The sequence below is a fragment of the Rattus norvegicus genome, chromosome 19 (assembly GCF_036323735.1).
Source record: "Rattus norvegicus strain BN/NHsdMcwi chromosome 19, GRCr8, whole genome shotgun sequence".
Classification (NCBI taxonomy): domain Eukaryota; kingdom Metazoa; phylum Chordata; class Mammalia; order Rodentia; family Muridae; genus Rattus; species Rattus norvegicus.
The window spans coordinates 23,114,026-23,140,292 of NC_086037.1; the positions used below are offsets into that span (position 1 = coordinate 23,114,026).

Below are 26,267 nucleotides of genomic sequence, written 5' to 3' on the forward strand. Positions count from 1 at the left end.
ATAGATTGTTAGAGGTAAGATAACATGAAAAATAATGAAGAATAGTTCAATTATGCCCATAATAGTGCACATTTTACATTTGTTTTAGGTCAGGCATCCTGGAAGTCAATTTACCCATAGGCTAGAAAAAAAATCATTTACTCTCTTGTCGACCTTTCTTGAATCTTTCACGTCTCTAAATGGGTTACAGGTTCCTGTTGTACCAGCCACAGTCTACATACATACTTCTTGATATTTTTGGAATGAATATTAAGTGAGTAAAGATTTTACATTTCCACCTAATTAGGCTAAGATTGGGCAGTTGTATTTCATAGATCTAAAAATAGAATGCAGACCGTATCTTTAAAATTAGAGAGTATGTGACAGTGATAGGAATGCTTCAAAGCATATCCTGAAATGGTCAATGAGCCTTTCCCACTCATATATAAAGTTACAGTTGTTGGAGGACATTTATTATTTTTACACAGTCACAAAGAAAAAAACAAAGCAGGCTTACATTTTCAAATAAAAACTGTGCTTGTAGGAGCAGCTGACAGTTGATTCATTCAAAAATTCCAGTATCCAGGTGTTGGCATGCAAAATGAAACCTGGGAGAGCCTACATTCTTAAAAATTCATTCCTATCTTTACATTATAAGTACACAATAAGATCCAAATATTCCTTATTTATTGTGTGAATTTTACCACTAAATATGGATGTAGATATCTAAATATCTATGCTCTAAATTTTAAAGGCTTTAAGGAGAAAAAACAGGTATGGTTTTAATATAGGATTTACCAACTTGTTTAAATCACTGTTATTTTTAAATACATTTAAAATATTCTACGACCTCCGGGTAAGCTCACTTAATAGCTTAATTTATTCTACTATTATGTAATCAGAACAGGGTTCAGGCAAACTATATTTGAGCTGAGATTAAATGACATCCCTGTAATAGAAAGTCTTGTCAGCTCCCTGCAATTATCAAACGTTCAAGTTTAACTGATAGCCAAATAATACAGAGGACAATTACAAAGATTCCAAAGTATTGTGTAAACATTTTTACTTCATTATGCCGCAGTCTTGTGGAAAGGGGCAATAAGCATTCTCTTCTAGCAATATGAAATGGTTTCTACTTAAAGCTTACATGTAATAAGAATCGGGTTTTGCTTCACATGAGATTCCAAGAGAAAATACCATTTTCCTCTTGTAACATGAATAGTTGGAAAGTGGAAGAAATGAAATTAAAATAGATATGCACAGTAAATTTTGAGGGGCAAAAATAATTCATGTTGAGGGATTTCCCCAAATTGAAATCTAGTGTGCCCACAGACAGTGAGAGATTTTGCAGTGGTAAAATGCTCCAGCCTTTGCCGCCACTCCATTTCCCAAGACAGAAGAAGAGAATTTCTTGCAATTTTTGCTTCAGGGAATATGCAAAGGACAAAAACAGCCACTCTCATTTATCTTTTATCAAAACAAAAAATAAACCCAAAGCTTATACATAAAGAAGTGCTACATAGACTTGGGCCAGTTAAATCACTTTTACATCGGCAGAACCATGGGATGAGAGTAATGGGTCTAACGTAGGCGAAATTGAGGCATTGACTCAAGTTACAATTAAAGGCAGAATCTTATACAAGCCACATAGCCTCTGTGCCTCAGGATGCTTAATTAAAATACGTTCCTAATGTCGGTTGAGTAGCTTTCTATAAGAATAACAATAGAGAACTGGGCAAATATTGTGCAACAGCCTTTTCAGATCTTCATTATTCTGTAGTTAAGTAAAACTTCTGAAGAAACTAAGCCAAAAACTAAGAGAAGCACCTATGATACAGAATTCGCCTCCTAGTCATATTTTCTATTTTAAAGTTTTTACAAAATTTCTTTAGTCTGCCTTGATATTGCATTCACATTATAGCCAGGTGGTACAGTGATCTCAGAAGACATTTAGGGAAAGCAATCAAAATTACTTGAATAAAAAATGATTGTGGAATAATGCTTAACCTACTAGGTCAATGCTTCATATATTGTGCTGAGATAGACCATCATACCACACCGCCCACTATTTCTACAGCTAGAGATCGAAGCAGCTGCCAAGCACGTTCCATGAGCCATGTACAGTCTCAGCCTAAGACAGGATCTTGCTATGTAGCTCAGGCTAGTCCTGACACCCTAATCCTTCTGCCCCTGTCTCCTGAGACTAAGATTCAAGTGTCCACAATTACATGTAGTCACTTCACTAAATTCTAAATATGTAAAGGCATCATAGTTTAGTATTTTCTTGGTGATTTAAGAACATTTCAGCTAAAATAAATTTCCAAAGTTTTGCTATTTAAAGTGTTAAAACTTGGTCTAAAGTCAAATAGCTTAACTGACATCTTCTTGTATGCCCAGTAACTCTATGATCCAAAGCGATTTAGCTTCAATGTGATATGGTATCATCCTCATCAGAATGACGTTTATTACAGCTTCTATCATGTGTATACTAAAGAGAAAGTGAAATTAAAAAAATGTACTTAAAGCACACGACCCTGAGTCATGCAAACTTAGGAAATGAAAAGAGTTAACTTTATCACTTTTATATTCATGTCAACTGAGTTAGCAAATGCTTTCAAGAGGTACAGAAACAATATAAAAGGCAGGGAGGGATGATGGGTTGAAGAGAGACAGAGGTAGACTTGAGAGGAAGGGTGAGAGATGGAGACCGTGAAGGATCAGCTATGAGGCTGGGCAGTCTCAGATCTTCAGGGTGACGGTCCGGAGGAGCCAGTTGATGAGTCCATACTCGATGGGTCAGTGGTGTAAGCTTTAATATGAGTCAAAGGCTCAAGGGCTATGTGGCTGATGATGTGAGTGCCTGTCTAATCCAGAGACACAGAATGAAGAACACTATTGCCAAAGGGAGAAGACAATATGTCCCGCTTCAAACAGCAAGGTAGTGTGCCTTCCATCCACCCCTTTGTCGTGTTCCGGCTTTAGACAGACTACTCAATGCTCACTACATTGGTGAAAAAGGCTTTTCTTACTTAGTCCACTGTCTCAAATACCAATATCTACTGTAAAGTCTGTAACAAACTCATTCAGAAATATCTCATCAACTACCTTAGCGTTCCTTAGCTAAGCCAAGTTGACAACTAAAATTAACTGTCACGATAAGTCTTCACAATTCAAAAGCTCAAGTTATAATATTTGGTTTAAGGATATTGTGAACATGTACTTTTATGTGTACTAAACTTAATGCTAAGATTTTCCACTGTGTATTTATGTGTTTATGTACATGTTTATTTTAGGTGCTGTGATTGCTCAGGGATATGTCTCTGTCGATGTTGAAACTTCGAATATGTTGTATTTGCGGTCATAATTGAGTGCCTCAAATGTCTTTCTGGGGTAGAGATGTAGGGTACAATTTTCCTTTAATAGATAAAATGTCATTATATGACTAGAAACATCTATACTAAACAAATTTCAAATGTTCTACTCCATCCTATGTGAGAAAACCCTGTGAGTAAGCACTTGGGCACTCATCTCAGTTAATTTCTATGCTCAGACAAAAATGCTTTATTTGACATTTTCTAATAGATACTAAGTATTCCTGGACACAAGGACAATGTCAAACAAACAACAACAAAATCTATACATCCTCTTATTAAGAGCTCTATTAAGAATTGCCCACTCCTTTGAAAATTAGAAACTTCCAAAGCAATAGTCTATAGGGTATGTGATCAAATGTACAGTGCCTTTGATACTCTGTATCTGTAGTTGCCAGGCTTAGGCTGTCTCATATGTACTGTCTCAGAATATCAGTATCTCGTTGTATATTCTAGAACATTAGCACATTAGCATTTATACAATTAAAGTTCATATTTTCACAGGCCACATTTTATTAGTTGCTCAGGTGCCAGAATCAATACTATCTACCTATAATTTCCATGGATATTTACTATATGGAAATTATAAATAATTTACTTGTAAGCGATATTTATTTTATATTTTATTTTCATCATTGATTATGTGCTATATACATACACCAGAAATCATAATTTTTTATAGATATACTTTCATGTATGTGAAATTATGTGTGTAGGGTGTTCATCTTAATGGATTGCCTATACATTTTACTTAGTGAAATTAAGAAAAAACAAAATATTTGTTACATAATATCTATCTCTAATAGATCAGGGAACCATTCCTTCCAGAGAAACCTGTCTTGAACAGGAATGTACTTCATTAGCTAAAGTAAGTAACTAGACTTTGAAATAGGCTCTCTCCTGGGTCTCTACATCACTTTTTCTAAGGTCTTTTGTGACTGGCAGAGATATTTTAATAAAACCTCAACCTTTTTATTGGAGTCTTAAAAACCCAAATTTATTACATAAAATACCCTTTCACATAGGGGCAGCCCAAATTATATGAAGAATTTGATTTTACCTAAACATCTCTAATATATTTGTATCTGTAGCCACATATATTTATGACTATAAATATACCCACTAATTAATATTTTAAGTGACTGAATTGACTAAAGATATGTACATCCTAAAAGGTATGCCTAACACCATACATTATGTTACCAATTTATCTGGTTACATTAAAGTTTCTGTCAAAAAAGAAAAACAAACCAAAAAAGAAAACCCACCTCCTGTCCTCCAGTGGTAGAAAAGTCATGCAGGAATAGAAACAAAAATTTTTTTTCATAAAACGATAACTTCCTACAACTCTGGTCACAGGCTTCTGGTAATGCCAGAAGCTATTCTTAACCCCCTTTAAACAATCTTGATTGCTATAGTCAAACCACACCAGAACCAGTTTAAAATTCATCTCACCATTTATCAATGATCCGTTCACTGACTTTCGCCATACCACTATCAGCTGCCTCACAACCAATTACCTAAGGTAGAACCTTAAATATACATTTACCTCACATGGTTCCTAGGAAATGGAGACCTAGAGTGGTTGTCAGCTGCACTGTAGGGTCTCAGGACATTACTACCGTGCTTGGACTGGAGCTTCCAGTTCCAGAGGACTGGGAGACATAGACTAGGAACTGACTATAGACTGCACTGTCTAATGGCCTATAATCAGAGCTCAATCCATCTTCAACAGGGATGCTGGAGTGGCCTCACTAGTGGGCAACTATGTTTTACTCAGAGCAATTTTCCAAGAGAGAGTAAAGCCGAAGCTAGAACATGGTTTAGGTTTTAGCTCAGACGTGATACACTGTCATTTCTACTGTAACGGTTGGTAACAAAGCCATTCTCCGTGCAGTATGAGAGGACCTCACAAAGTCATGAATACTCAGAAGTTTCTCATGGGTTCTTCTTCCAAACCAAATAGAATGTCAAATGCAGATTTCTCAGAGACGCTGAGCACCGTAAGAATAACTTTCTCTTACAGAGTGGACAGCGGACTTCGTGTTTTCATGTTGGATATTGGAAGCCTGGCATCATTTTTATAATTTCTGGATGTCGGTCCAGGGTTTTGTGAAGTTCTTTCTACAGGCGCATTCTGTCTGACCTTGCATCACTAACAGGACTGAGGCTCGGCCCGCATGTGCAAAACTCTTGACAGAGCTTTGGACTAGAGTGGCAACCGAGATAAAATGACTGCGCAAACGTCACTGCCAACCACATAGCAGACAGTTCACGGTTATTAAAGACGCAGGATTCACAATAAGTCATCCTTCAATGTCCATTTTAAAAGTTGAGCGGTGAAGTAGTGAGAGGCAAACCAGTCATCCTCTGCGGCTCATACGATCTTTATCTCGCAAACCTGATAAAGCTTGGCTTTCCTTTTTGAGTAATGCCACTCGTTTAGTTTGATTTGATGAGGGTAGGATATTATCATTAATATCCAAGGTTTAAAAAAAAGCAAAAAAGGGGTTGGGGATTTAGCTCAGTGGTAGAGCGCTTGCCTAGCAAGCTCAGGGCACTGGGTTCAGTCCCCAGCTCCGAAAAAAAAAAAAAAAAAGCAAAAAGGCAGGGGGGGGGGATTAACACAGAATATATTTATTTACCTAACTGAGGAAAATAATTACTCTTAAGAATTTTTAAAAGCTTGAGCACACATGGACAGTTTAGCTGGGGGCAGCAGAGTTTGCTTCCAAAGGGCTCGCAGCTGTGCTATCTGGGAGGACACCAAGGACTAAGGGGGTTAACAACTGAGTGCAAACACACACTTTTCTCATCAGCAATTGTACCTAAGGTGAAAAGATATTCATACCTCACTATGGAGAGTAAATCAGAAAGTAGAAAACGTAACAGTGGAGCCTATGGGAGCATACGCTTGATAGAGAACATAAATTAGTGGATGCACAAACAGCATGTTAAGGCTGACGTAGTCTAAAACGCATTTTTTAGTGACTATATTATTCACCTCCAGTCAAGTAGGTATTATATAGGATGACATTCAGCTAACCATATATTTAAATGCTTCTTAATTTTAATAGGTCGTTTTTATACTTAATCAGAAATAAATGACTTATATTTATACAATTTGTCCTTTAAAATCATTTTTTTAATTTTACAATAATACTTTAGATGACTTCAAAGAATGTTCTCAAAATTCATCTTAGTTTTGGCAAGAATAATAAATGTATATATTTTGGGAGACTGACTGAAACCAGGACAAGAATCAGGATACCAAAATTAAAAGATAAAAGAAAATGCAGAAATTATATTGTCACATAGAAACTTTACAGAATTATAAAATCAAGGATAGAAATCCAAATAAGTGTTGAGATGTGCATTTAGAATCATCTACATGGTTCAAAATTATAAAGGAAATTGGTAGAACCTAAAATTACTTTAAATCAGAACTGTATTAATAATCTTATTCCAAACTCAATCACATGTAAAACATGAAAAATATGCAAAGCATTCAGAGTGAAAAACCTAAAACACACTGAGGAGTGGGAGTGGGGGTTTCTGAGGGTTACTTGAAATGACATATTTTACAAGAGTTTTAATGATCTATACGAAGCTCTAATTTATGGATACTTAAAGAGTATAAGAAAAAGAGAGATTCGGTACTTATGGAGTTAAATAGAAAACTCTGAGGAAAGATCACTAAACACCAAACTTGACTGTCAAGAGATGACTGTGTTTAAAAATGGAATAAATTCCTATGTTTAATAAATGTCAAATTTTTACCCAAGATGCAATCCACAGACCACAGGAAGCTCAAGAAGAAGGATGACCAAAATGCAAATGCTCCCACTCCTTCTTAAAAGGGGAAAAAATATCCATAGGAGGGTATATGGAAGCAAAGTTTAGAGCAGCGACTCAAGGAATGGCCATTCAGAGCCTGCCCCACATGTGGCCCATATATATACAGCCACCAAAACTAGATAAGATTGATGAACCTAAGAAGTGCATGCTGACAGGAACCGGATATAGATCTCTCTGAGAGACACATCCAGAGCATGTCCAATACAGAGGTCAATGCTAGCAGCAAACCACCGAACTGAGAAAAGGACCCCCTTGGGGGGAATTAGAGGGAAGATTGAAAGAGTTGAAGGGGCTTGCAACCCCATAAGAACAACAATGCCAACCAACCAGAACTCCCAGGGACTAAACCACTACTGAAAGACTATACATGGACTGACCCAGGGCTCCAACTGCATATGTAGCAGAGAATAGCCTTGTTGGGGCACCAGTGGAAGAGGAAGCCCTTGGTCCTGACAAGGTTGAACCCCTAGTGCAGGGGAATATGGGGGGGGGTAGTAAGGGAGCTGTATGGGGGAATACCCGTATGGGGGAGGGGAAGGGGAGGGAATGGGGGCTTATGGACAGGAAACCGGGAAGGGGATTAAGATTTGAAATGTATGTAAGGAAATATATCTAATAAAAAAATTTAAAGTAAATAAATAAATGTCAGTTTTTGCCTAAAGACACCAAAACAAGGTGAATATTATAAAAAGATCCTTTTAAAATTTTGTTTTGGGGGTATATTTTATTATCACTTAGAGAACTTTAATCCACGTATACAATGTATTTTGACCCATAACCACACTGCATTTCCCCTTCCTACCCCTTCACTTTTTCCCAATACATACTTCTTAAATGGGTCACAAAAGAGTGGCAGGCTCAAGAAAGAGGGATTCAGTGCTGATCGTATAATCTAAATAACCTGTATGTTATAACAGTATGTAGAATTCATTGTGTGAAATACTGTAAATGAATCCATGCAAGTAGTCCTTACGATCTATGCTCATTCCCCATGGCCTGAACTAATTAGAAAGAAACCTTATAATCACACAATAAAGTGATTTTATTTTCATGGCCATTGCTTTGAGACACTTTAAAGCAACTCCCATGAAAACTTTATGAATTATAGGGCTGCGATGTTCTTTAATATAATTATACCTCCCAGATTGAAAGCTAACCGAGGACACACACAAATGTAATTTAGGACAAGAAGTTTTGCCTGCCTGAATGAGAGAGAGCAGGAGCTGAAGCAAGGGTAAGGGCGAGCTCAGCCAGAGGGTCAGGTAACTGAAGAACAGAAGGCTTATATAGAAAAAATAACCAGATGATATTTAAAAACTAGCTTCCCCAAAGAGCACTTCTAAATATGTCTAGTAAGATATGTATCCTTTAAAAACTGAACTCTTTTTCTACATAGTAGAAAAAGATTATAAATTACCATTAGAAGAAATTATTTGTGCAAATTAAGCAAATCGTGATTATGACAAATATATTCAGCAGTCGTTACATTTAACCACTCTTACATTATGAATTATGGTGTTAAAAATATAGGTGGAAAGGTGTCTCTTCAGGGAAGGCATAGGCCTGACTAATCTGTTTGCCACCCGAGGCTTTTATACAGCTCTCAGATCTCTGTTAACTGTTCCTCGGTCGTGTTATGGCACATCAGTGAATCTACAGAGTGAAATCAATAAACACAAGTGCTTACACTGTAGAGTATTAATATGGGAGCACAACATAGATTCCCAATTCTAGCTCCTCTCAAACATTTATAGTTAAAGAGCTCCTCAGATTCAGGAAACATTTCTGAAATAAACTGATCTCTTTTAAGGGAAATGATTCAAATCCTCTTGTTGGTTAATTTAAGAACAACTGTAATTCAAGATGATGCAAGGCTCTGGACATTTCCCCAAAATGGCAGAGGGAAAAATCAGCCTAGAAACCTAATAAAAGAGCCCTCGGCATAGGGCAAAGCTGCTGTCAGGTTTCCTTTGTGTTTACTATGACAGGATATCAGTCAAGCTGGCTCTACCGAGTAAAAACCAATCTTTAGCCTAAAACCGATCAAGTTCTAGTAACCTTAGGTGGAAGAACACAAAGACAAAATAAATAGGAACCATAGTATTGATTAATTTACAGAGACATATCCCTTCAAACTAAATGCTTTCCATCGTTTTAAAAATGTTTCTTTTCTTCTTTTTCCTCTAGAATATCACTAAACAGAGCACATTGATATGTGTTTCTATACACCAGTCTGATGAAATTCTAATGAGATGTGACTTACTCATTTAGCCGTTCTGGAGACTGAAATAATGGCTCACACACAGAGTGAGTGCTCTACCACTGAGCCACAACCTCCAGGGCAACACTCGACTGAGTATTCAACATTTATGTGCAAGCCTTAATACTTGCAGGCATAGCAATTTCCAAAATAAAAGTTTAATATTTTCACTCAATATATCTCCATACTTCCTTTTATAATTTTACTGAGGGGTAGACATTAGACAATAATTGCACGCAATTTACAGTCTTCAATGGGACGGATTTTTGACATTTTACCCGTGAAAAATTATACAGTCTGATACCAACCACTCCTATCACCCTTACCCACTTCATCTTTAGTTCCAAAATCTTATCTGCTTTCCTAAGAGGTCTCAGTCTCCTTCCGTGGCCTACTCTATATTTACTCAAACTGAGAACCATCAGACCGATGAGGTCCCTTTCATCTGACTTTCTTCACTCAGCAGAATCATGTCACTTCCCATATTCTCATGTACAACACTAGCTTTAAGAGTTTTGTTTTCTTTTCTGTTTGTACATCTAAGTATGTACATCTACATATCACAACATACTCCTTCTGTCCACCTGTAGTTGGTCATTTGAGTCCTTCCTGTTAAACAGGTAAATGAATATCAGTGTCTGTTTGTGCTGAAGAGGGCAGGGTGGGGTTAACTTAAAGAGTGGCAAGTTGGTTTTTTTTTTTGTGAAGACCGTGTGTGCAGTTCAATTTTGCATGAGCAGAATTTTGCTGGGTTTCATGTTCTTGCAGTCCTTGCTAACACTTGGGATGACCTAACTTCTAATATTAGTGAGTTAGGACCGGGCATTCAGTACACACTGCAGACTGCTGTAAAAGTCCCCTACTGACTAAGAACTGATGTGTGCCTTGAACAGAACTGTGGGACATTCAAAAAAATGGACTCCATTTTTTAAAATGTGTCCACAGCACAGTTTTCTAAGTTAAGTGTATAATTTTGGGGGATTTGACTCATCTGGAGTTGTATGACTCCCATACATGTGCTTAACAAATAGACTGATCCAAGTGCAAAGCTGTCCCATGACCCTGAGAGGTCCCTTGTGCAGCATCTTCGCACTTGAACTCAGTCACAGTTACTCAGCTCCACAAGTCACAGACCTGCTTTGGTTGCTCTGCTTCTCCTTTTCCCAGCTGTCACTTCGACGGCGCCATACAATGAACCTGAACCTGGCTTTCTCGTTTATCAGGACATATCGGAGTTTTTCCATATCATTATTCCTCTTAGCAACAGTTTGTTCCTATGTATTCCTATCTTTTTCTGGGTACCATTAGTTATTACATATAATGTTGCTTTCCATCCACCAATTAAAGGCCACTTATGTGTTTCCAGACTCTACAAATTATGAATGATGCTGATACATACATCCATACATATAAGGTTTTATATAAAAATCATTTTATATAATCTATGTAAAAGCAACTAAAGAAAAAAGCCATTAGTTTGAAACAGAACAAGGGCACTGCATGGATTTGGAAGGAGGAAGATGAAATGATGTAATTATAATATCAAAACACAAAGATGCTACTTCTTAATTTCATTTTTTAAGTTACATGTAAAAATTTATTTCTCTTATCTTCAGCAATCACCTAGAGAAGTTGCCTGAATTTAGTGACTGAACATAGCAACAGTATAAGAAAGTTTGAAAGTATTTCTAAGGTAATTCAACTCTCTTGAAATTTCCTCCTCAGTGTACGCTCCATGCATTTGCCACATATCACTCTGGTAGACCTAATATCAAAGACGTGTTATCGTTCTCAATAGATAAGTAGCATTGGTTCACTACCGTTCTAATGTTGATATCCTTTGTAACTAATGGCACCAAATAGATTTCATTCACATGTTTGCCAACGATATACTTTATTTGGCTTGGACCAAAATGTGAGCTTAATTCATAAAACGATCTTTTCAGTAAATGCTGGTAGAAAATTTGGAGATAAAGTGCAATTTAAAAGTTTAATTTATACTTTGAGCTACATACAAAGTTTACTCAAAACCAATTCTACTAATATATAAGCCCTTAAGCTGAAATTTTTATAAAGAACACCTTTATGACAAGTCCAGACGGTATATCCTAAAAATGACAGAAAAGGTGTAAGTCGTAAAGAAATGCAATGGTCCCTTGGACCTCACCAAATAAAATCTCTTCAAAAGACTCTATTTAAGAGATGAAACATGAATTTAAAACATGTATGCAATGTAGGATTTCTGCCTGAAAATACCTACAGAGCTTACAGCTTGACAATATTCCAAACAATACAAAAGTGGCCAAGACCCTGGAACAGACATCACCACAGAAACATTAAAATTGCGAATACAAAGACTCCAAATGGTTAGTTACTTTGAAAATGTGAATTAGAAGTATAAAAGAATGTAGTAAATAAATGTTTGTTGGACTTGCTAAACATACAAACACTGATCTCAGTAACTGGTAAAAGCTGTAGAAAAGAACAATTTTTATCTCCTACTGATGAGAGCTGTGCAATAGCAAGATCCTCACTGAAGCTCTATGACCAAGAGAAAGGTATGTCTATGACTGTGCATAGCACTACATGTGGATGTATACAGAGGATACACATGACTCATTCAAAGTCAAAACCTCCCAATTCTCCACCGTTCAGCAATAGTTTACCACAGTGTGGTTCCACTACACTAGTAAGGGCACAAAAGGCACAAAATACCCCCTTTTAAAACGGTAGACACAATGCCCAGGAAGTAAAGAGGACATTGCAGCATGCATGTGCATCATCTAGGTGGTGGTGAGAGCCCTAGAGCAGGACATAGTATTTCCTCCTTTTCATCAGAAATAAAGCAAGCATCTTACCTATGTACTTATAGCCTTCTTCCCCATCCACCAAGGGTCTCAGCCACGTGGACCGCAGTCTTGTGCCAGCGTTCACTCTGGCACCTTGAGGAGGATAGAGTGTAAATAATAGTTCAATAGCACTGGACTTTCTGATTACTTCAGAATATTTTCCTTCACTATCTGTGAGAGAGAGAGAGAGAGAGAGAGAGAGAGAGAGAGAGAGAGAGAGGATTGTTTTAATTTTCACACGTTTTATATGTCTTACATATTTATTCTAAAAGATAAAAACTAAACACTACTTAACAATTTTAGTGTTAAGATATAATCAAAACATGGACTGACCTATGTCAGAACTACTTTAACTAAAATCATATTCTTTATATAGTCCTGACAAAAATTTACAGAGATTTGTCAATATTGGGCTCAGATCCTATCGTCTACAGCAGTGATTGCCAAAGCTACATAAAAATTAAGATACATAATGAACAACGTTACATTATAAATTCTACAACACAACTGAATACTTTAAATTGCCATTAAGGAGCAAAATCAGACTATTCTGGCAAAATGTTGAATTAATACAAAGTTTTACAAGCTGGTAATAAAGAAAGAATTAACATCCCTGGTCTAACATTTTAACATAAAAACCAGAAAACAGAAAACAGATATACCAAGATTCTTTTTCTTCGAACACTTGTAATTAACAAAGAATTGTCCAAGATCTTTAAGGTAGTATCACATAAGATTTTTATAGCTCATCTCTAAGGCAACTGGATAGAACTTGAAAATATCCTGAGTGAGGTAACCCAGTCACAAAACATCACATACAGTGTGCATTCACTGATAGGCGGATATTAGCCCAACAGCTCGAAATAGCCAAGAGACAATTCATAAACCAGATCAATCTCAAGAAGAAGGAAGACCAAAGTGTGGATACTTCAGACCTTTTTAGAAGGGGAAACAAAAATACTCACAGGAGGAAATATGGAGACAGCGTGTGGAGCAGAGATTCAAAGGCCATTCAGCGACTGCCCCACTTGGGGATGAATCCCATATAAAGCCACCAAACCCCAGCAATATTGATGATGTCAGTAAGCGTGTGCTGACTGATATAGCTATCTGATATAGATTAGATGTCAGTAAGTGTGTGCTGACTGATAGAGCCTGATATAGCTGTCTGCTGAGAGGCTCTGCCAGAGCCTTACAAATAGAGAGGAGGATGCTGCCAGTCAACCATTGAACTGAAGGCAGGGTCCAATGGAGGAGTTAGAGAAGTGACCGAAGTAGCTGAAGAGGTTTGCAACCCCATTAGAACACCACAATATCAACCAACCAGGCTGCCCAGAGCTCCCAGGGACTAAACCACCCTCCCAAGAGAACATAGAAATGGATCTATGGCTCTATCTGCCTATGTACAGAGCATGGCCTTGCTGGGCCTCAATGGGAGGAGAAGCCCTTGGTCCTGTCAAGGCCTGATGCTGCAGTGTAAAGGAACATCAGGGCATGTGGGTGGGAAGGAGTGGGTGGGAGGGTGAGGGAGCAACCTCATAGAAACAGGGGTGGGGTGGGATAGTGGGTTTCTAAAGGGGAAACCAGGAAATGGGATAACATTTAAGATGTAAATAAAAAATACAATTAAAAAAAAAGAGGAGGCTTTGAAGGTAGGGCAGGGTAAATCAAACATAGGAGGGTTAGGAAAGAGGTGGGGATGATAAAATTAGAATGTTTTAATGATGAAAATAGTGACTGTTCTGGCACAGCATTAGTTAGGTTTTCATTAAAGAAGAAATATTGAAGAAAACCTCCATGGAATGCCTTCTTATGTTTGATTCTTTCCTTTCCTCTTATTTTTCTTTATTTTGTTAAAACTCTCTTTGGGGGGAGTTGGCAAATAAGCCAAGGCAGTTCTACATAATTAGAATAGAGATCTGTTGCTAGGCAGATCTGTTAGTCCACCACCTCAGAGCTCCAGCACCAGCCCTCACTGTCTTCCCTGTCAGGCTAGGGCCTGACTTTTAACATTCACCTCAGAGGTCAATGGAGGAACCTCAGGAATGCAGAGCTGTAGTTCTGGGATGTGTCTCAACACGTGCCTGAGTATGTAGACATCAGGCAAGCAGGACAGTTTCCTTAGCATCCTCCTCTAACACCCCTGCACACAGGCTCTTCTCAAACCCTAGAAAGTGGCTTTACATAGATCCACAGGCCTGGCACCTCAGTACTGTCCACCATTCCCTGAGCTGAAACTGAATGGTCTCTAAGGACATGTCAGGCTAGGGTGAGCAATCTTCTCTATTGTTTGTGGCCTGCTTGGCATCCTGCCTCACTCCCTGTATCTGCTCTACTCAGTTCTTTAGTTATTAGCCCCCACTAGATGACGGATATTGTATTGATAATCCAGTTCCTCTCTAGGGTTAATAATTCATCGTGTTAGTTTTTTTTTTTCTTACACAAATTCCTGGACAATTTTTTGTCTTCCGACTAAACCGTAACTCAAATAGTCTTTACAATATTAAACAGTTTATCCCCAGGTGATGGCGTAATCCTCCTAAAGATACTGGATTAAACATGTAAAATATTTATAGCATCATATCTATTAAGTAGTAGATGTATACATTCATAGATTTCATTTAGTGTTTTTCTGATAATAACGAAAACATGTTTTATCGTTGTTTTTTGCTTTGTATGTGTGTGTATAACTTTTGTGTGTAAAAGTATGCATGTGAACAATGTGTGTGTGTGTGTGTGTGTGTGTGTGTGTGTGTGTGTGCGCGCGCGTGTGTGTGCATGTAGGCTAGAAGTCAACCTTGGCAGTTGTTAATAAAGAGCTGTCCACCTATTTTGGGTGACAATGTCTCTTACTGGCCTGAAGATCTTCAAGTAGTCGAATGCCCAGGGGCCCCAGGGATCTGATTGTCCCCACCTCCACAGTACTGGGTCACCAGTGTGCACCAGGACACTGAGATTTAGATGCTATTTCATCGTGTTAGCTGCGACAGACAGTTACACTTCTTTTTTTTTTTAAGTATAAAGTTCAGAACTATGCCCTCCTAACAAATCAGATTTAAAACTTAAAGTATCATCCTATGTGTATTCATACACACAGCCAAATGATTCTCTATTTCTCTTTTTCATCCACCAACAGGAAGAAAACAAGAGAAAACAAAAAAAAACAAAACAACAACAAACAAGAATGCACCCGGAGAAAGCAGAGGGGAAAACTTCTTCAAGAAGTCAAGCAAGGAACTCTCCTGCAGTGGATGCATTTCCAAGTATGAATGGGGCTAAGTGTGGAAAGTGACAGCACAGAAAATGGATTGAATCACAACCCCTGAAGGGCTCCTCGGTGCACAGAGAAGGACGCAGAATGGACTGCAGCTACTCCTTGAAACCATAAAAAGAAAAAGAAAGTAGGAATGAATCCAAATAATTTCTGCTGCCTAATAGAAAGGGACCAACTTGGACAGAAGTCTTTTTTTTTTTAAGCTCTTCTGCGTTTTACTTCATTCTGATTCCTTCCATTTAAAGCTGCGTCCAAATCCAGCTCTCTTTTATAATCCCAGGACTTGGTCAGAGGCAGGGGGCATTAGCACAGACTGGAAGTCAGTTGGCCTACAGAACTCTACAGGGTGGGTTCGAAGTTAGCCTGGAAACCTAGAGAACCAGGTCTACATACTACTATAAAATAATAATATGTAGTAACCTTGATAAGATTATTCTTACTGTACTTCATGAATCACTTCATAAAGGGAAATGCTCCAACGTTAGGCCAACAAAGACCCTACACTAAAATCTAAGCAATGGTGAGCATGAGACTGCCACTTTCCATGTAGAAATTTACAGTATAAAACATATATATATACACCAAATTCTGATCTTAAGATCACAGCTTCAGGACAAAGGCAATAAGGTATGAAGATTTCTTCTATTTGGTAATATCATGTGCACATTAAGATGCCCATCCACGTGTATGGCCATGGTTGATCCTGGAGGATCTTAACATGATGCCGTGGTGTGATATGAACTGTGGGGCTCGCAGCTCCTGACTTCCTCTACATGCCATTCACTTCCTGCCACAGTACAGTGAGGTCAAAGCGCCTGATGCTGCACTTGCTTGCCTTCGTTTGAAATAAGTTAATGTCGTCAATGTTGGACACGCCACTTTCACCTAGTGCGTTTTAATGTTCGTCAGTAAATCCGAAGAAGAAGCTGACATCACTTTATCGATGTGAAAGATGATACAGGCCTCAGACAAGGTAAGGTGAAGGAAAAGCGTCCCCGAGCTTGAAGGGATTAAATGTTCTTAAACTCAAGTTTTCAAGCTGAAATGTAAGGTCTCAATGACCAAGGGAAGGAAATATTAGAAATTGCTTAAACAGTTCCTACTGGAATATGACTGATTTACATCCAAAATTTTATTTGGATTAAACATTTGGAAGCATTTATTTTTTATTGGACAGATGATGATAAATTGAATAAACACTTCAAAACAGTAAAATTCCCCCTGTAGAGAAAAGCAAACACCATCACTGTGCCCAGGAAATGACCAGGCAGATGGTGGTGGTGTTGCTTTTATCCAGAAGTTTCAGTAATATGGTGCCCTTTCCACTTCCCCGGCAGACCTATCTGGTTTCCTACTCAGATGTACTGGCTGCCTAGAGAATTCTAAGTCATTGTGCCCTCCTATTTATCAAACATCGGTGTTTGTTTTCAATCTAGTTAACTAGCCCTCAACAATTAACTCATGCCTTAGCTTCCCTGTACCTTTCTCTGATCTCCGGATTGAAGCCATGATTAACACCTGTGACACCTTCACACTCAGCACATTCATGAAGAAAACTTTTGATACTGCATTTGTCCAGTTACAGGTGAGCGTCCCTAGAGTGCTGGACAGTAGTTTCTAGAATGTATTTATAAATAACAGTTTCATCGAAAATCAATAGGGGGCACTGCTAAAATGGTAAATTGTTCGCTGCACAAGCATGAGGGACCTGAGTTCAGATCCCAGCTTCCACATAAAGCCAGATACAGTCACACACATATCAGTCACCACAGCTCAGGGAAGATACAGATAGGCAGATCCCGGGCCCTTGCTAGCCAGCTTGTCTAGCTGAAATGGTGACTTCTATGTTTAATGAAAAAGTCTCAAAATATAAGGTACAGACTGATAGAGGATGAGACCTAACTACAACTTCTGGATCCTATATATGTACACACACACATGCATGCACACGCACGCATACACACACACAGGCATGCATGCATGCATGCACACGCACACACGCACAAGCACACCATACATAAATACTGAATGCTAGAAAACTGGATCTTGATACACATAGACCCAACAGGACTTAGGGTTAGAGCCATCAGCAGACAGGGTAACATCCAATTATTCCCCAGTGATCTAGTGTTACATGACATAAACATCTCAAATCGCTCTAAATAAGCTTGTGTCAGAACAGGTCAGGTGGCTCAGGTCACTGCTGACACGAGCATGGTGGTCAAAGGGATATTCTGACGGCTCGTTATTGGAAGAAGCAACATTTTCCTAACTGTAGCCACATATCTAAATCATCTTTGCCCCTTGGTTTCTGACCTTCAGATTTGGGCTTAATGTTCTCTTCATTTGCCTACCTCCATTCTTCTAAGCATTCTCTTTTGCAAGAAAAGTATAACTACTGAAGTTTCTGGCAAGAATATGAATCAGCAGTGAGCAGTGACTGGCCTTGAGGACGGCCTCCCTGTAATAGCCTAAACATGACTCATTTACTTACAGCCTTATGGTTTTGTATTTTCTTGATAGAATCAGTAAGTTTCTAAGGGAAAGGAAATTAATATTTTGCAGACCAACTTGTTCTACCCAGCATCCCAACTCTAGCTCTGTCAGCCACGTTACCGCATCCACCCTTTACTGCATGCTCAGGTCGCTGCAGTCTGGTTCTCCTGGGAGATTTTCATCATGTAGCTATTGGATACAATTATGAAAACCAACTGTTGAACATATTTGGAGTAGCTGTTTCTTTCCTAGAGAACCAAAGCTGTTTCAGCTGGTAGAACAGGTTGAAGCCCGCCTGCATTAGCTGTGCTTTCCGTTATGTTTAGAGGGATGCACAGGCACGACATCATTCCAGGAAGGAAAATTGTGGTTAAGAATTTCCAGTAAGATCGTACTTAATAACTGAGATTTTTAAGGCATTTTTATGTTTTCAATGACATAACAAAAGTCAACTCATGCTTATAGCAAGGTGAACAAACCCTAGGTTCTCTTCAGACGTTAATTGATAGTATTTAATGTACGTTGAAAGTTAACCTCCATTAATGACATCTTTTCTTTGTGGTAGGGCCTACCTTCTGCTTTCCTGGAAAAGATGAATATACATCATTTGAACCTATTTTGAGTTTTCTGTTGTTTTGTTTGCCTAATTTTGTTTTTATAGCCTAAAATAAAAATATGACACAGTCTTAAAAAAAAAAGAATATGAATCCCTGAGCAGATACTAAAATGCTCAAATACAAATGATCTTTTCCTAACCAGCTATCGCTTTAAGCCAAATTGATGGCTTTGAAATGATGCAAACGGACATGGACACTAGGAGAAAAAAACCAACCGTGTAAGAAATACACAGAAAAGCTCGGTCTGAGCTGGCATCAATGAGAGATCTGCCATGAATGGAAAAGGAAACCCTTGGAAATGAAAAAATACAGAATGTCCTTCAAAGCTGTGTGAGAAATCAAATGACTCAAAGGAAGTCCTCCAGACCACTGGGGAACATCAAGCATGGGGCTGACATACAACCTGACGACTGAACATTAGCTCCACCCCTCACACAGAGCTGTGGGCAGAGGATATAAACATGGTGAACTCAAAGTATCTGAGTGAATATTCAATCATTGGGTGAGCACTGTACAGAGTAGCTTTTTGAAAAGTCACTCAAGCAGCAACAATAACAACAGCATCAATAACAACAATAAAGAACTAAACAATACCATGGGCTGGAGAGACAGTTAATTGATTAAGAATGCTTGCGGCTTTTTCAGAGGACCAGAGTTCTGTTCCCAGCACCCATGTCAGTACACAGTTAGCCATACCGCCAGATACAGGGCATCCAATATCCTCCTTTGACCTCTTTTATGTACACACACACACACACACACACACACACACACACACACACACACAATCTTTAAGTAATGATTACAGGAATGAACAGCCAATGAGCATAGGGTTCCCTTGAATCCATTTCCACCAATCAAGTGTAAATGAATAAATAAAGTCTTGGAACTGAGCAGACTCCATACCTCTGAGAACACTGTACCTAAAATATCCAGGATTCAATATTAGCAGGAACATAACATGAGAAATGCAGGAAAATAGGAACAGATTTCTCATGCTCTAGGAAGCAGGCTGCCAGTAATCATGGATTTAGGGGTTAGGTTTAGTGCAGTCTTGAAAGGAACTAAGATAAACATTCACATTGTTACCATAAACCATAAAGAATTCTAAGAAAATATGGTAGCAATCAAAAAACAATAACCACGATAAATAGAGGAAAAACATTATAGAGATGAGGAACACAATAAACACAAACATAGATCAGAAAATGGGACTTAGCCACAACTTTAAGAAGACAGACTAAAATGACTTTAAAATAAGCAGTGAGTGAAACACAAAGACACAGCTTCCAAACATTAAACAATTGGCAGAGTCTGCCTGGATGGGTAAATTGATTAGAGTTAATAAACTATGTAAAGACTATGTCTCTCAAAGCAACACTAAATGGACTTATATATGTATATATAACATAACATAAAATATTATATGTAGTGTGAGTGTGCATGTGTGCATGAATGCACATGTGTTGATATCGTGGAAAATGATGTATACTATTTATCAGAGAAACACCAAATGATATGCATGATTTCAACAAATTCCTCTACAGAAGGAAAAGAAATGTCTACTGAGAATAGGAAAAAAATGTTTGCCCTTAACTCATTACTAGGGAAATGCAAATCAAGGCATAAAGATGTCCATAGTACATCATAGCAAAAAAGGACAAAGCAACTTAAACAGCCACTAAACCAATGGCCAGGTAAACAAGACATAGTAGAGTCACACACCAGTATGTTGTTAGTAGAACAGGACAAAGTGGAGAACATGCTAACGCGTAAATGAACATCAAACATTGTTAAGAAGTGAACCACACTTATTCTAGGGTTACTTACTAATAAGTTTTGCCTCAACTTAAACTTTAGTTCTTCTATATTATTCCACCTTCAGTATTTGCTAGTCTCATATCTTTTATAGTTTTATTGGTTTGTCTGCTTTTTATCTCATATATTACATCGTGACTGTGCTTTCCTTTCTCTCCACTCCTTCCAGTCCCTTCCCCAAAAGTTTGCTCTACTCCTGGATCCACTCCTCTTCCTTTCCCTTCAGAAAAGAACAGGCCTCCCAGGAATATCAACCAAACAAGGCATAACAAGTTACAATAAGACTAGGCACGTATCCTCATATCAAAGCTGGACAAGGAAACCCGATAGGAGGAAAAGGGTCCCAAAAGCAGGCAATTGAGTCAGAGATAGCCTCCACTCCCACTGGTAGGAGTCCCACAAGAAGGCCAACCTGCACAAGCATAGCATATATTCACAAGGCCAAGCTCAGATTCATACAGACTCCCTCATTGTCAGTCTCTGTGAGCTCCTGGACCCTGATGAAAATGTAATTCTAGGTATAGCAACAGCAGTCCAAAGTATAGCACGAAGTCCAAAGAGGAAGAAAATTGGATAAATTTACCAAGGGAAAAAGAGGAAGAGGCATTTAAGAAGAAAATACATGTAGCCCAAGTACAGTTCTTTCTCCCAGAAGAAATTTTTCAAACTGAAACCCTGTCCTCAGTTACAATTCCAATGTTACCATAGTAGTGAGAATAAGGAATAACAATGAGTTAAAAATACCTAAAGATCCCCCGTTGAAGGAATCAGAGAAAGGACTGGAAGAGCTTGAAGGGGCTCGAGACCCCATATGTACAACAATGCCAAGCAACCAGAGCTTCCAGGGACTAAGCCACTACCTAAAGACTATACATGGACTGACCCTGGACTCTGACCTCATAGGTAGCAATGGATATCCTAGTAAGAGCACCAGTGGAAGGGGAAGCCCTGGGTCCTGCTAAGACTGAACCCCCAGTGAACTAGACTATGGGGTGAGGGCGGCAATGGGGGGAGGATGGGGAGGGGAACACCCATAGAGAAGGGGAGGGGGATGTTGGCCCGGAAACTGGGAAAGGGAATAACCTTTAAAATGTAAATAAGAAATACTCAAGTTAATAAAGATAAAAAAAATACCTAAAGATGCAAAGCCTTCCAGGAATCTGACCTACTTGATATTGCATGCTAGAAGTTAATCAGCTGAACTGACTAAATGTGAACTAGATTAAATGCTCTATGTGTAGCTTGTATCTATCAAGCTGCCACCCACAAGCAGAGTCGGTGTGGATAAAGATGGCTGACTGACAATCTAAATGATGCAATCAGATTCTCTTGAAAATGATGTGTGTCAAAATGACCAGTACTTCTCCAAGATTTTTGTTTTCTTCCCATTGTTAACTTCATTTTCAGTAACTATCGTGGGCAACAAAGGAGTCTTTAATGGGACAGGGCAATATCATTAAACATACAATAAACTGAAAATATTATGGTTGTTTTCTAGAGGATAAAATCTGTCCACCTTGTAAGAATCATTTCCAGACAGGCATGAAGACCTGACCTAGGGTCACATAAAAAGTGAGGTGTGCACCCACAATGCCAGCACAGAGAGGGCAAGAGAAGACAAGGACAGGAAATTCCTTTTCAGCCAACCTAACCAAATGACTGTGAACTTCAAGTTTAGTAAGAAATGATAGCTTCAGTGTTTGCAGAATGCTATTGTGCGCTATTTAAAGATAATCTTTGTGTTATTCAGATGCTGATTTCTCTCGCTCAGATCCGGTTTCAATCCGGACGGAGCATTGCAAATGCCTATGTCAAGAATCTCCTTTCTCAAGTTTGTGTAAACAAGGCTTACCACTTATTCTTAGCCTTGTCAATAAAAGCTGATCAGCCAATGACTGGCCAGAAGAGAGAACCGTGTAAGACTTTGGCCAGCCAAGGAATGCGGAAAGAAAGAAGAGTAAACTGGACTCAGCCACAATGAGGATGAGAGGAAACATCATAGGAAAATACACCTGAAGGCCAGAGGACCAGACCAATACAACAACGCAAGGATCTCAGGGATTTTGGCTGGGAGGTAGCCAGATTAGCTTGGAGGATTAAAATAGATTAATGACTCCCCAAGAATTGTGTAGTAAAGATTGATTAAATAAAGCTTGGGGTCTTTATTGGGGAACTCGCTAGGATAAAGAAAAACAGGCACTGTATTAATTTTCTCCTTACATTTATATTAATATTACTGTTACACTCCAGAGAATAGAGAGTCATAAAGCAGGACACTTCTCTGGCCTCTGAATACATCTCCACAAACACATGCATACACACCCTGAAATGCACATAAATAAAAACAAGAAAGTTCCCTAACCTTAGGAATTGAAAGAAAAAGGTTTTTAATTAGTTTTTTTAGAATATAATAATTAATAAGAATTATTAATTAGAATGACAGTTTATAGAAAACCTGTCTTATTGGAAAAGTCATTGAAGCTAGTCTGTAAATGTAAAATGCAAAGTATACCCACAATACAGCAGCATAATTTAAACACAAGTTTAATGAGCGGAAGAGAATTAACAATTCTGTATGGCTTACTCAAACCTTGTTAAGTGAGAATTCTTCACCATCCCCTCCCACATGTACGCAGATGTATGCATAAGGGAACTATACACAACCACTAATATCCCGGCTAGCAGTTTTGGCCATCGATGTGTGGCATAACATCCCACATCATACTCCTCAAATATATTTGTTCATTAGGCTTCAATAAGCATAAGGAAGAAAACGGGCTGAAATGTTTTTAATTATTCATTAAGAGTTCTCATACCTGGGACAATATTCCCTCTTACTGGTTTGAGAAGAGAAAAAATGTCTATTACATAAATTATTATTATTAAATATTAGACATTTTTATCATTTTATCTGTTTACGGTCTGGGGCAAAATGATTTTCCTTTTCTGGAATTGCTGGGGATTTTACCCATGACCTTGTGTATGCTAGGCAAGCTCTGTACTTCTCATCCATGCACCCAGCAAAAACTTATTTTCCAATTGGAAAGATGCTTTACCTTACTATATTTATGCCTTTTAAGCTGATTTTGCTTATCGGCATCAAATTTAACTAACCAGGAGAAAGATTTTAGCAGCAATTTTTAAAATTCCGTGGGTTAAATATATTAGTATAGCTTTGCTAATAATGAAATGGCCCCTCATGGGCTTGCTGTTGAAGGCTTTGGTTCTGACACTGATGATGCTACTCTAGGAAGTTCTGGAGAATTCAGAAATACATCACTAAGGCACAGCCTTGTGTACTGCAGCCTGTTGTGGAACTCTGTCTCCCTTCTCTCACTCCCTTTTTACTACGCGTTTCAATCCTCTGAAACCAAGAGTCAAAATTGAAATTGCTTTTCCCAAGTATCCGTTGTATTGATTGAAAAAGTAATTACCATACTTAGCTGGATGTAACTTATTATTATTATTGTAACTTATATCAAAATGTTTATTTTTAAAGTTAAAGCTGAAATCATCTTCTTTATGCTCTTCAGTCAAAATACAACTTCAACTTCTTTCAACCAGCCTTTTCTCAGATAGATTAAGTTTGGATACAAACAAATTTGAGGAAAAGCTGTAGTCGACGTTAAGGGACACAGGGGAATGGGCTCAACATAAAAGTTATGCGCGCATGAAGTCATACTTATTTAATAAAACGCAATGCGCAATGAATATACATTACTAAACAATAAATCAGAGAGGAAGAGGAGGAGAAGCACGGAGAGAAGAGGGAAGGCGGGACAAGGATGAGGGCGCGGTACTCACATCTGTGGAACAGGTCCCAGAGCTCATCGATCTGCTTCTGCGTGGGGAAATGACCACAGTCGTTGAAGTACTTCAGCAGCTCACTTCTTTCTAATCCTTGCCAGTCTTCTCTCTTGGCAAACATGGTTTCATAGACTTAAAACCAAAAGGGAAAATAATAGAGTTTCTTTTACAAATAGTGTGCTGTGGACAAGTCACTTACAAAGTTCTTCTGTACTGGAAGTTAACTGAAGTCAGCCAGGTTGATCTTTGCACCTGGGGAAGAGCCTCTGGCATTCTAGAAACCAGTGTTAAGTCTTCTGGCTAACAGGCAGGACGCAGGGTCTCTCTTCCTCACCCATTCCCACACCATGAATTTCCTCAGGCTAACATTCAGTCAGGCTTCCCATGAAAGCACAGGACACAGGTGGGGGCTCTACCTGCTTCATGGCAAATGATCACAGAACTTACACATATCAACACACAAACTATTAGCTGTAATGGGGGATGTTTTATTTTTTTTAAGATGTGCTCGTTGTACACATTAATGGGGCTCAGTGTGATAATCCAAGGCATATACACAGCACTGAGGGATCTAATCCTGTCCCTCTGTATCTCTTCTCATCTACTAACAGTTGCTATTTGATTTCTATGTCGATGTTTGCAACATTCATATTTAGGAGAAGACTGTGGTTATCTGTCTTTCTATGTGTTGCTCATTTCTCTTAATACAATATCCACTCGGATTGCTGAAAATGAAAACATTAAGCTTTTCTTTATGGCTGAAATTGCAGTCAGGATATATAACCTGTTTTCTTTATCCGTGCATCGGCTGCTAGACACCTGGGCCAACTCCATGTCGTGCCTATGACTAATGTGACAATAGCCACAAGTAAGGGACAGAGCGAATCTCTTTGGGGTGCCGCTTTGGCTTCCTCAGATACACAGTGAGAGTGGCTTAGCTGGATCATATGCGATTTCTTTGTCTTTTCCTTCTTCCTTTTTTCAAAACCAATTATTTTGTGACTGGCGCCTGAACCGAGAGCACCATGCATACAAGGCAAGAACTCCACCACTGCTGTATCTATCACCACCACAACTCTTTTTAACCTTATTCTGCACCAGGGGATCACTAAGTTGCCTAGGCTAGCCTGGAACTTACAAACTCCTTGCTTTAACCATGATAGGTCTGTAATGCCACATCGGCCGATTTTGAATTTTTATTTTATTCGTTTATCTTTTGAATCTCCATATTATCTGTTCCCTTTCGTCCACATTGTCAGTACCAATGACAAGAACCCCAGGTTTCTGATTCACGATGACTCCTGTCAGAAGTTACCATGTCTCCTGTAAACCTCTCACTTCTTCACTACTCCCAGTCCACACTCTAATCCCTGGGATTTCCATTAGACTTTCTGATTCAAAAATAGAGTTGGGAACAATGTTCACATTTTGTTCAGTGATCTCACAGCAAAAGGGGAAAAAAAATTCAACAAATTCCTACTGGAATATGAATGGCTACGCCAGATCTTCAAAGCCATTGGAAACACATACAAATTAATATTTGATATAGTTATGTGCTTTTCTCTCTCCTCAAATCTATGAACTAAAGCTGCTGCATTTGGAGCCTCTTCTCATCGGATTTAGCATGGAACTTGAGGCTTTCCTTCTGTGTCCGGGCTTTCTGATTCAGAAGTGCCAGCATCTGCATTTCATTGCCTCAAAGCTTCTCCTAGCACCGGGCATCAATCTGTTGACTTCTGGCCAATAACCCAAAAGTCTCAGACCCCTGCAGAGTGGCCCTCAACCCCTGCTGAAGTGCAAGAGATTGGGGGCAACTGATACATGAAAATCTAGTTTTTGAGAAACTTGCCTTCAAGAGTTCCCTTGACAGTGTTTTGTTTTGTTTGTTTGTTTGTTTTTAACTTTCATCCTGTCCCTACTGCATTTTTCTATGCCATT

The 26,267-nt window shown here is 38.6% G+C and overlaps 1 protein-coding gene across 9 annotated transcripts in view; it reads right to left on the reverse strand.

Annotated features, from left to right (window-relative positions):
* Iqcm (IQ motif containing M) overlaps positions 1 to 26,267 on the reverse strand; it is a 230,308-nt gene that overhangs the window by 37,198 nt on the left and 166,843 nt on the right. For all 9 annotated transcript variants that reach the window (XM_063278184.1, XM_063278180.1, XM_063278183.1 and 6 more), the window contains 2 exons: positions 24,327 to 24,461; positions 12,327 to 12,488 (listed from right to left, as the gene is read on the reverse strand). In XM_063278184.1, coding sequence (XP_063134254.1) covers positions 12,327 to 12,488; positions 24,327 to 24,461 — 297 coding nt within the window. The remainder of the gene's footprint in view (positions 1 to 12,326; positions 12,489 to 24,326; positions 24,462 to 26,267) is intronic.